This window comes from Osmerus eperlanus, chromosome 2 (genome assembly GCF_963692335.1).
Source record: "Osmerus eperlanus chromosome 2, fOsmEpe2.1, whole genome shotgun sequence".
Classification (NCBI taxonomy): domain Eukaryota; kingdom Metazoa; phylum Chordata; class Actinopteri; order Osmeriformes; family Osmeridae; genus Osmerus; species Osmerus eperlanus.
The window spans coordinates 21,650,034-21,662,739 of NC_085019.1; the positions used below are offsets into that span (position 1 = coordinate 21,650,034).

Below are 12,706 nucleotides of genomic sequence, written 5' to 3' on the forward strand. Positions count from 1 at the left end.
GGTTGGAGTTCATGTCTGAGACGGACTTATGGAAATCTCTGGTGAATCGCATCTAGGGAGCTCGCTAGGGTCTCACCCACACAGTTGGGCACACACAGAGAGGCAGTGAAAGATGGGGGTTTAAGGGCTGGGAAGAGGGAGTAGAGAGTATGGAAGGTTATGAGACGGACTTATGGAAATCTCTGGTGAATGACTGAGAGAATGGGAGGCCCGAGCTTGTGAGGCATTAGCTCACATACACATTATATACAGGCTTTCCATTAACCTCTGTTCTGGCTGGGGCCTATCCCTGCTGTCACCACTCTCCCTGACACAGACCCCACCGGCACTGCAGGGGACATACCATGTAGGTCACAGTGGGAGAAGCAGTCTGCCTGCCTGCCTGCCTGCCTCTCTCTCTCTCTCTGTCTGTCTGTCTGTCTGTCTGTCTGTCTGTCTGACTCTCTGTCTGCCTCTCTGTTTGCCTCTCTGTCTGCCTCTCTGTCTCCCTGCCTGCCTGCCTGTCTGTCTGCTCCCCAAACCCCCCTACCCCGCAGTCCCCACCCCCCAGCCACTGGCCCAGACAGACCCTGTCCACACACAGCCCCAGGTGCCCTCCGTCACCACCCCAGACATCCCCACCCCTCCACACACTCCTGTGGCTCTGAAGGAGGAGAAGGCATTACGTGGTAACCCCACCCTACATCTCCCTCCGACTGTGGAACTTTCACCACCTGGCTTATCAAGCCGAACCCTTCCAGTCTACCCAGGCATCTAGGGAGCTCGCTAGGGTCTCACCCACATAGTTGGACACGGAGAGGCAGTGAAAAGAGGGGGGGTTAAAAAGGAGAGAGAGTATGGAAGGGGGTTACGAGAGAGGTCCAATACCATAACAACGTCTGTCAATCACCTACTGCCAGTCAGTTACTGGCTGCTGTGACGCTGTTACGGAAACATCTGTCAAGGTGGTAAACAGAGAGGCAGGCTTCCCCTCTCCGCCTCAGCCCAGGGGCGAGAGTTCATATTAACACAGACGCTGCCTTTCTACACCCGGCTGACATGAAATGTAATGACTGACTGAGCCTCTGTCTAAAATACCCCCTAATTGTTTCAAGATCTCCATACATCAACCCCCACAATTCTCTCTCCCTCTATTTTGCTCTTTTTTTCTCTCTTTCTCTCTACTTCTCTCTCTGTCTCTCTTTCACACAGAGAGAAGTGTCTTCCAGCTAAAATCCAAGATAAGGTTCGATAATACAGCTCTGGTTTGAGGTGCATTTGAATTTTGTATTCAAGAGCTATGAAATGACGTCGAAGCTCTGTTAGGGGTTTTCAAATCCTCTCAGGTAGGCCCAGACTACATCTCACAGACCGAGAGGAGCCTCATCATCAAGTCTGCAGCCAGCCGACTCAGGGCTGAACGACTCAGCACTATCAATGAGGACGCCTGGGTGAGCATTCTGATGATGTAACAGACACCCAAGCGTTAAGAGTCAGCACACTCACACAGATGGGAGGGGAGGGAGGGGAGGGAGGGAGGGAGGGGAGAAGGGGGGAAGGGGGGAAGGGGGGAAGGGAGGGAGGGAGGGAGGGAGGGAGGGAGGGAGGGAGGGAGGGAGGGAGGGAGGGGGGAAGGGGAGGGAGGGAGGGAGGGTAAAGAAAGATGAGAAAGATGAAAGAGAGCAGGGGTACTGAAAGGGGCCCAGAGAGGGAAGGAGGGGAAAGAGAGAGAGAAACATGGAGGGAGGACATGGAGGTTTATGGGAGCGGGCCTGTACTTCAGCTGACTAGTAGAGCAAGTATTGTCTCTTTTCAGGGTCTTCCACCGTAGAGAAGGAGGGCAGCCTGTAACAGGAGCTTACAGCTCCCTTTTGTAGCTGATTAAAAATGGATTGCCTGGATCTGAATGCAAGGAGCTAAAAATAGGTGGTGGTGGAGGGTGCTTTTGTGACATGCTGGACTGTCTGAGCATGTCCTGTATGCTATTGCCCATCTGTCTGTTTACTCCATCCATCTATTTATTTATCTGTCTATAGAGACACAACCACCCAGACAGGGCAGGCAGACAGTGTAATCTATGAGTGCTAAAGTAATAACACCGTGTTATGGAGCGATCAATACAGCAATAACGGCTTATCTCTACGGTCTCTCTGTCCCCCTGAAGCTGGTGCAGAGTCAGACTGGGTCAGAGTTAGCCTGGGTCAGAGTTAGACTGGGTCAGAGTTAGCCTGGGTCAGAGTTAGCCTCTCTGTGCGTCCAGGGACCGGGGGCTACAGTGTATGTTTCCACTGTGACACCGGATCAGTGGGGACTGGAGGCAGGCTGCAGCATGGTAACAGCTGACAAACACACAGGCAACAACAGGCACTCTCCCAGGACAGCCCCATCTGTCACCTCTGATCTGAGTCAGACAGCCTATCGGCCAGCAGTCAGTCAGTCAGTCAGCCAGTCAACCAACCAGTTGGCCAGCCTGCCAGCCACCCACCCATCGAACAAGACAGTCAGCCAGCCAGCCAGTCATCTAGTGAGTCAGCCAACCAGCCAGCAAGCTAGCTATCTGGCCATCTAGTGACCCTGCGGGTCTGTCAGTCCCTCATTCAGGACATGAGACAGCCTTCCTGCCGAATGCAGTCCCTGCTACTCCATGACTACACTAATAGGTCCCTCAGAGGGCGCTCTGAAATACGACCAATGCGTTTGAAGGCTGCATCTCAGACAGTCAGCAGCATGGTAGCATATTCAATTACAGTGTTTACTGTGGGTTGAATACGAGTTTATTTAACTGACCCTCTATTGGCTCATGTACTTGGATGTGTGTATGAGGAGTGAAGGGTGTGTGTGTGTGTGTGTGTGTGTGTGTGTGCCATGTTAACAGTTAGCAGGTTCAATTGTCTCTGGTAGTTTGTTTGCAAGCAAAAGTGGTCCCCATGGAGCAATGGCAACACAACACCATGGCAACAAAGCACTTATAGCAAGATCCGAACATGTGGGGGCCAGACAACCAAATACTATCCTGCCTTAGACAGAGGGGGAGAGAGAGAGAGAGAGAGAGAGAGAGAGAGAGAGAGAGAGAGAGAGAGAGAGAGAGAGAGAGAGAGAGAGAGAGAGAGAGAGAGAGAGAGAGAGAGAGAGAGAGAGAGAGAGAGAGAGAGAGAGAGAGAGAGAGAGAGAGAGAGAGAGAGAGAAAAGAAGGGGGTGAGGTAATGGACCTTTCATTAATGCAGAATGAGTGAAAGCTTGTTCAAATCATCTCTGATTAATCAGCTATCTGCAAAGAATGCTGGAAGCCTAATCCAACAAGAAGATGAGCCAAGGATGGGGATGTCCACTGGCAAAACCACCAACCTGGCAACCTTTGCCCAACAAGACCATACGTCGAACTTTAAAACAATCAAACATAAACACTCAAGAGTGGTAGGTATCTAAGGGGTTGTGAAAAAGTCAAAGAAAAGCGACATTGCGGGGGAACAAAAGTGAGAGAGGGAGAGTGTGGGAAAGGAGGAGACAGGATAGACAGAGCCCTGGCGTGGGCGAAGGGCAGCGGGCAACAGACGGACGCTTTTTTGCCATGAAAGAATGCTGAGGCTTTCTGACAGCTGAGGCTTAACTGCCAACACAAAGGCCCGCTTGTAGCCTAGCCTAGCCTGGCGTTAGCATGGCGCTCTGGTTAGCCTGTGACTCGCTGGCTCTGCTTGCCAAACTGGTTGACTTCGAATGGAAGCCGTGCGATGGGCAGGCAGGCCAGGGCAGGACATGGCCCAGCAAGGCCACACTGATGGGGCCTCAGGCAGGGGGGCTACTGTGAGCACAGGACCAAACCAGGGGCCTCCCATGCTTCTAGCACCTTCAACCCCTCAGCATAAAACACCCAGAGAACACAGCTAGAATGGGGGGGGGGGTGTTGGTGGAGGGGAATGGTCAACAACTCAAATATCGCTTCTTTTGAACCATCAGTGTAGCCTTCCAGTAGCATTCCATACAACCCTAATTCTAACGCTACAATCTCTACACAACAATACCCAGGTGACATCTATGGGATACAGGAAGTACCTAACCTTCAGCTCGAGGAACAGAAGGTGAAAGTGCTGGATGTCATCTGGACTTGTCATAAATGGACAGTCCCACCGTTCCCCCTGCCACCAGTGTCTCAGGTGAGAGCCAACCCACATTCTATTCCTGGAAATCATGTCACCAACTGGGTCAAGAGCAGCACAATCTCACCCTGCTGCTAGCCTTAAGTTTTACATTTCATTTGTTGAACAGGGGGGTTTTATTCCAAGCAACTATACAAATATTTCAAACAGGAAGTACAGCAAAGGATTAAGGTTCAAAGGTCTGTATTTTGACACCTTTAGTCGGCAATAATGCTTACAGTTGTTACAATGTGAGAGGGTTTAAAGCACAGAGCTAGGATGACCATCATGCCTTGCCAATCAAGAGGTGTGGATCGCAAACAATGCTCCAAATAAATGCTGTCACTGGAATAACCAACTCTGACTCTAACGGTGAATATAAACATCCTTACATGACATTCTTTAAAATGATGCAGCCTTATTTGGCCTGTCATGTTGCATAATGTAGTCAGTCTGTCCGCCTGTCTGTTTGTCTAACATAGTTTCAGATGGATCTGTGAGGAAAAGGGAACCTTGTCCAAATCACAGAGACGTGAATGAATGTTGCCAAGCAGGGTCAAACACAACACACATGGCACAAAATAACACACACGCGCGTCCACACAGGGCCAAATGTGTTTGCTTTAACACAGAGGGTTAGGGTTAGGGAAGCCCTACAGAGATGAGAGGCCCCCCAGCCAGCCCCAGCATCAAAGACAGAGAGCAGAGGGGGGGTTGGGGGCAGAGGTAACACTAACAACCCGAACCCGGCGTTGTTTACAGAGGGGGGCTCACTGACATGGGGGAGAGGGAAGGTAAGAGAGGGGGGTGGGGAGGGAAAGGCAGAGAGAGAGAATGAAAGAGAGAGGCAGAGACACTGAGGGAGAGTGGGAGAGAGGCTGGATGGATTGATATAAGTGGATGGTGAGAGCGATTATAAGACGCGAAATGTGAGAGCTTAGTGAGTGAAAGTCTGGTAATAATTAAAGAGACGGAGAGAAACCCTCCATGTGTGTGTTCTCCTCTCGCTCTACAGAGCAGGCTTCAGGCCCCTGAGCCTGGGGCTCCAGAGTCTGTAGAGCCTGGGGCTCCAGAGGGTATAGAGCCTGGGGCTCCAGAGTCTGTAGAGCCTGGGGCTCCAGAGTCTGTAGAGCCTGGGGCTCCAGAGGGTATAGAGCCTGGGGCTCCAGAGGCTATAGAGCCTGGGGCTCCAGAGGCTATAGAGCCTGGGGCTCCAGAGGGTATAGAGCCTGGGGCCCCAGAGGCTGTAGAGCCTGGGGCTCCAGAGGGTATAGAGCTTCGGGCTCCAGAGGGTATAGAGCCTGGGGCTCCAGAGGCTATAGAGCCTGGGCCTCTATGGGACATGCTCACGCTGACGGATAGCACACTGAGAAGGTATCGATGTGTACAGGCAGACACACACACAAACACACACAGGTAGGAGAGCAGGGAGACAGATGAAGGAAGAGATCACCAACAACAACAGGCAGACAAAGAGACAGAGAGAGAAGGAGAGAGCGTGTGTGTGTGTGCGTGCGTGCGTGTGTGGGTGCGTGTGTGCGTGTGTGTGTGTGTGGGTGTGTGTGTGTGTGTGTGTGCGTGTGTGCGTGTGTGTGTGCGTGTACTCACGTAGATGAGTCCAGAGTAGTAGCGGTCCTTCAGGTTGTGCAGCACCGACGCCTCGTTCAGGCAGGTGAGCTCGGCCATGTCCTCCACCTTGCTGAACTTGGGCGGGTTCATCTTCTGGATGTCGTCCTTGTTCACCACGGCCTTCTTACCGTTCTCCGCCAGCTCCACCACGCACTCGTCCCCGCGCTCCTCCCGGATGCTGGCCGCCTCGAAGCCGTGCCGCTCCGAGGGGATCCACACCAGCTTCTTGGCCGTCCAGTCGGCCTGCGTGGCCGGGTTGTACACCACAGCCCGGTCCACAAACAGGTACCGCTCCGGGTCCTCCTGCCCACTCCGATGAGCCATCTTGGGGGTACCAGGGCAAGAGCACTGCCTGGAGGAGAGAGATGGAGACCATGGTCCATGTGCTATGTGCTATGCTTAGGAAAACTCTTAGGAAAACTCTTGTCCTTGAAGGGAGGACAAGAGTTCCCTTCTCAGTATTCCCTTCAAGGTGTATCCTTGAAGGGAATTCTCAGAAAGACCCAGTCTTCCTGAGAATTCCCTTCAAGGATACACCACAGGGGTTGTGAAGAATAATACAGTCCATCTATTCGTAGGTTTCTTGACGTAGATGTGTGTTGGTACAATGTAATACTGAGATTCAGCTTTAGTTCTGTCTCAGTGGGAGTTATACAGCAAAGCTACATAGACGTAATTCCTGTCCCCATCTCTCTCCTCTGGCTTGTAGGCTACCCTGTCCTGTATGGTGTTTGTTATTCGTTGTTGTAAGAGATAAATAACACCATCAAAAAGTAGTTAACTGTATGTAGATGTCATTATACATTTTCTTACCGGCATTATCATATTTTTATGTTCGTAACAGCTTGCTACCAGCTGTAGGCCTATCTGACTCGATAAAAGTAGACTAAGTCACAGTAACATCTATATCCTATGACGGCCCATCAAAGTATCATGATGTGTTGCTTCGCCTTCACCGTTTCAATTATCCATCCAATGCGGGAATGAGTGACACAACACAACATTCATTTCTTTCCTGTTTCTATAGCCTTCCCATTCATACCATTCAGTCTAACTTCAGACAACTGATAATAAAACGCATTCTGCGCACACGGTGATGGGAATATTCATTGCCCCAGCGCGCTAGAGAAGATCGGGCGTAACAGTGTTGTGAATGGCACGCGACTGGTCTGGCCACCCTTGAAACCTGCCTACGATAAATACGCTAGTTACAATGTATTCATCGGTTCATATGTTTTGCTTTCACGCACATTCAATTTAACAGACGACATAGCTTTAAGAGAGACTGTAGACAGACTTGACGCATTTTGGTGTTTGCTGGTTGATACAAAACTCGTCGCTGCATTGCACTTTCAACCCGTTAACACATACAATGGCACCGAATAGATGTCATCTACAAATTCTAATTCAAGCGTAATGGAATTTGCAATAGGTTATTAAGGGGGAGACTGTTTAATTGTGAGCCTTCGCCCTCTTTGTCTTCACTCACTTCGACCAGGATATAAGTAAGATAACCCGGGCTGGTGCAGGGAATATTACGTAAACCAACGGTGAGTAATATTCCCTGCACCAGCCAGGGTTCATCTTACTTACCTGGTGAAGTCGGTGAAGAAAAGAGGGCGACGGCTCACAAAATTAAACCAGTCTCCCCCCTTAATAACACTTTATGCAACTACAGACGATTGAAATTCAGGTAGCCTATCTATCCGCTCTTTGGAATGCACCAAATGCACTACCCTACAGTGGGGCCCCTGCTCAGCGCCACACAGACTTGACCACTGATTTGCTCCCGCCTACCGGCCGTGCTGTCATAGATATTGATTAAGTAGATCTGCTCTCATATAAACTTATTTAATTAAATCGTTATTTGCAAGAGGACGATGAGTTATCTACGTTTACTAGTACTGATTTGATAAGTCTTTAAATACACCACGATGTGATTCATCCTATTTAACATAGCATCTTTCATCATGCTGAGTCTGCGTTGTAAACGGACTAAAATGTGAACAAGGTCACTAGGATGACTAATCACCTGATTAAAGCGTTGTATCAATCAGATACACCTTTCTGGTTATTCAATGGTAGGCTTGAATGGAGTGTTGTATGGAAGGTTTTAAATGTTAAGTGCATTTATAAAATATAGTAATCAAAAATGCAGCCCGAAATACTTTCAAAGTGCTTCTTTTATGTAAATCATCATTTAATGTACGTAAAATCTGATCTAGATGGATAGAAGTTGACATGGGACTGTGTTCTCCTGGTTAAAGATCAATATCACCCCCTTGTGGTTCATCAGAATCAGACTCAGAATCAGAAAGGGTTTTACAGTTTTTTACAGTCGCTAGGACCCATTTCTCAATACTTAGCAGCAGCAGTTAATTTCACATTCAAAATGCACTAAAACTACCAAATCACTTCATACATGTCTCAAATCAACTCATTCTTCCATAACACTAGCAAAGGTTGACAGCCAACAAACATACTTTGTCACCCACAAAACAATGACCTAAAAATCACTAACAACAGGTAGCATTATACAATGTTCTCTTATGTAAAACAAGGACACCTCTCTACTGTTTAGAATTCACTGCAATAGATGTTACTGGAATGAATCAGACATGATGCCGTATGCTTCAATATGTTGTATGTCTTCCTTTTTTTTCACTAGGTAATCGCCATGAAAGTTTGCACAGACAAGGAATTTACTTTGGCAGGAAGGTGCATACATTAAACATATAGGAATCTTAAAAACTTAAATATTTGGTCTAACTATACTAAAGGTACATAGTCCAGCAAATACTAAGGGGATTTAGAATTTAAATAAAATATACAATAAACTATAAAGTAGCCATAATTTACAATATAAAAATACAAAAAATACAAATATTACAAAAAATACAAATAGTACAAAAGATACAAATTGTGTAATATAGTGCAAATTGCAATGTGTTTAAAGTCATTAAAGTCAGTGTGAGCCCATGGCATTGTTGAAGAGGCCAACAGCGGATGGGAAAAAACTGTTTTTGTGGTGTGTGGTATTGGTCCTGATGGACCGCAGCCTTCTGCAGGAGGGGAGTGGCTGAAACAGAGTGTGTCCAGGGTGGGAGGAGTCGGCCACAATCTTCTTCGCTCGCCTCAGGGTCCTCGAGGTGTGAAGGTCCTCGAGGGTAGGCAGATTGCAGCCAATCACCTTCTCAGCAGTGCGTATGATACGCTGGAGTCTGCTCTTGTCCTTGGCAGTGGCAGCAGCGTACCAGACGGTGATGGAGGAGGTGAGGATGGACTCAATGATGGCTGTGTAGAAGTGCACCATCATTGTCTTTGGCAGGTTGAATTTCTTCAGCTGCCGTAGGAAGTACATCCTCTGTTGTGCTTTCTTGGTGAGGGAGCTGATGTTCAGTTCCCACTTGAGGTCCTGGAGAGGATAGTACCCAGGAAGCGGAAGGACTCCACAGTGTTGACTGGGGAGTCACCCAGGGTGATGGGGGGTGAGTGGGTCTGTGTTCTTTCTGAAGTCCACAACCATCTCCACTGTCTTAAGAGCATTGAGCTCTAGGTTGTTCTGGCTGCACCAGGTCACCAGGTTGTCAACTTCCCACCTGTAATCAGACCCATCCCCGTCAGAGATGAGCCCAATGAGGGTGGTGTTGTCCACAAACTTCAAGAGTTTGACGGATGGATGACTGGAGGTGCAGCTGTTGGTGTACAGGGAGAAGAGCAGAGTGGAAAGGACGCAGCCCTGAACTTCAAATTGTTCTGGTCTGGTCTGTTCCACTGAGTCTGAAGCTGGAAACAAAGGCCATGTCTTCAGTTTAGCAGAAAACCTTTCCTCAAAATCTTTAAACTTTAATCATTTACTCCATACCTTAGTGATCAGTTGACCTAGAATTTATGTTTTACTGTCACATTTAAAATTGTATTCATTTAGCAGACTTTTTTTTTTTTTTAACCAAAGTGACTTACAAATAAAACAGTAGACAATCAAGGGCCAGAAAGGAATGTTTTTGTGCCTGCAGGGCTGAGACTACAAGGTTGTTTAAACTGTACAAATGGACAGACGACAAAAATCAACCCAAATGTTGAAGTTTAAGGAGAAAGGAGTACATTTTGAATGATAAAATCTGTCATTTTCTTTCAATAATAATTGTCCTATTATCTCAACATGAATTCTCAATAATATTGTGATAGTAATGTAATCCAGCTTTGATCGGCCCATGAATTTATATCAGAACAAAATAATGAATGCAGTAATACCACTGCTACTGCTACAACTGGGATTTTGTTTAATTCAAATTCTGTTACTTTTCAGTCCTGTGCTTTTTTTGTGTGTGTGTGGGCAAGGTTGGTAATTCATCTAACACAAGAAGACATTTCACCACTAGATGGCAGCAAAACATTTCACACCAAAACTACTGTTAAACCGATTTACATTTTAGTAGTTTAACTGTCCACCATGTGGCCCAAACGCTATTGTGTCTAAAAATACATAAATACATGTTAAATTAATAAGCTATGCAAGCAGAGTAGGCTGATAAAGTACACTAATGAAGCAAAGTATTCAGAACTTTAACAGGATAATGACTGAGGTATTAACTTCCCAGAGTCGGCTACAGTATGTGTTAAATAAGTCTAATTTGGACTTGGCATCTGAGAGAGAGAGAGAGAGAGAGAGAGAGAGAGAGAGAGAGAGAGAGAGAGAGAGGAGAGAGAGAGAGAGAGAGAGAGAGAGAGAGAGAGAGAGAGAGAGAGAGAGAGAGAGAGAGAGAGGGAAAGGGCAAAAAATTGGTACACTTTAAATAATATGTTCCCTAACAGCAACATTTGTGGAACTGTTGGTACAAAAGAACCCCTCAACATAACCGATAACTACTTTGTAGATACTCAACTATTACTTGGCACACACCTAACCATCCAACGACCTCAATCCTCAAGTCCAGCCTTAAGTAAACGCTATGCGGTATTACTGTTGGAATTAATTATGAACTTTCTATTTGATTATCCATCGGCCATCTTTAGGGCCACTCTTATTTTAGTGGAAGCACCCAACATATAAAAATGGATTATTAAATCTAAGTAAATAGGAAATAACATCCAGCTTTTTTTGTTCTTCTATCTGTTGCTTGAGGTTCTGCAGTCACATTGTTTATATTGACACATAGCCAAAATGTTTTTATTTGGCTTTGGCAAGCATTGTGTTCACTGCAACTGCTTATAGGCAGTTTAACAAAGTACGCATTGTTTGCAGTAGGCGTTAATAGGCTTTCAGTGAGCATTGGTGTCAACGTGAGGGCTCTCAGCTGAAGCAGACGACCAAAGACAGTCATGTGATACCTCAAGCACTAACCGCAGGCATTGGTTCCTCTGTGGCCAATCACAATCTCCCGTTAGATGGTATCGGTTTGTAGGCGTGCCGTAAGCAAGGTGATCAGATTTCATGCTGACCTCCTTCTTCTAAAGACATAGGTGCAACTTAAACACACAGATGGGTTGTCCAGAAACGTCTGTGTGCATCGTCAAGTCACGTCAGGACGTGACTGTTTGCAAGCTGGAGGGGTTTGCTCCCATATGTATTTGAAAAGTGTTGAAAAACCTGTTGAAATAGCTTGTAGGCATTACTCTTGCCAGCACACTTTTCCAGCGTATTACATTTTACATTTACATTTTAGTCATTCAGCAGACGCTCTTATCCAGAGCGACTTACAGTAAGTACAGGGACATTCCCCCCCGAGGCAAGTAGGGTGAAGTGCCTTGCCCAAGGACACAACGTCATTTGGCACGGCCGGGAATCGAACTGGCAACCTTCTGATTACTAGCCCGCTTCCTTAACCGCTCAGCCACCTGACTCCCGTTATTCCCGTATTACTCCAGACAAGTGTTGAAAACAACATTAAAAAACAACAGTCTGATGGTTAGAATTGTAGCACGACCACAATAATCCAGTTCACTGGCTAAAGTTAACTGAGAAATGTCAGTGTTTATGGGAGACGTCATTTTAGTACCTCACTTGATCTTACTGCTGTAACTGAATCGTAGGCTGTTATCGTGAAACATCAAGCCAAGACTACCACTGACTTGAATTGAAAATGATCCAGGTCGGTGCATAACCACGTAACATCATCTGCACATTTGATAACGTGACTCTAACCATCTACTGCTTGAGCAACATTCACTCAGACCCAGTTTGAAAATTGAAATGGTATGGCAGCAAAATTGGATGAATACAGGTCAAATTTTAGCCTGTATCCAGATTAGAAAATTGTATGTTTCCGCTCTGATTGGTGTTAGGTCTTCTTTTTCATTTTCAAGAAGATACCGTATGTAATCTGTTTCAAATGCATATTGGAGCCATTTGGTCCATGTTATTACTCAGGATGAACATTGACATGTGCAAAGGCAGAATTCATGTAAAGTGGGGATAATCTAATGACAGTTGCTACACTATGAATGGATTATAAAAAATCCTCTGAATAATATCGTGCCTGTATTGTTGTATTGTTTTCCATGACCTGTGTGTGTGTGTTGATGTACGTGTGTGTCTGTGTGGCTGTGTGTGTGTGTGTTAATGTACGTGTGTGTCTGTGTAGGTGTGTGTGTCTGGATCACCTCATGTATGTGTCAAACTGTCTCTGCATGCATTCCCAATTCCCATGCATGTGCACCCTTCACTTGAATTTGGGAAATGTATTTGAATCACTGTTGGGATACCAGAGTGTACTTAACCATTTGTGTTGTTGTCAGACTAGGATGAAACAGACGGCAGCTGTACTCTTCAGGGATTACATTCGCCGGAGCAGAATGGATACACATCACTCCAAATTCACTCACAGAAGAAGCTCAATCTGGGGAGCACAGCTGAAGCACATGTGTATCACCATGCTGCCACCGTTAACCAAACTGTAGAAGTCAGTACAACTGAGGGCCTATAGACAGGCGATATGGCTGGTGGTTTAGTTTCCTCAAAGTAG

The 12,706-nt window shown here is 46.6% G+C and overlaps 1 protein-coding gene across 1 annotated transcript in view; it reads right to left on the reverse strand.

Moving 5' to 3' along the window:
* Positions 1 to 7,493, reverse strand: part of LOC134038348 (myosin-10-like) — a 30,756-nt gene extending 23,263 nt beyond the window's left edge. Inside the window, exons 1-3 of the mRNA XM_062483770.1 lie at positions 7,335 to 7,493; positions 5,721 to 6,093; positions 5,126 to 5,284 (exon numbers count right to left, since the gene is read on the reverse strand). Coding sequence (XP_062339754.1) covers positions 5,126 to 5,284; positions 5,721 to 6,065 — 504 coding nt within the window. The 5' untranslated portion in view covers positions 6,066 to 6,093; positions 7,335 to 7,493. The remainder of the gene's footprint in view (positions 1 to 5,125; positions 5,285 to 5,720; positions 6,094 to 7,334) is intronic.
* Positions 7,494 to 12,706: the final 5,213 nt, after the last annotated feature.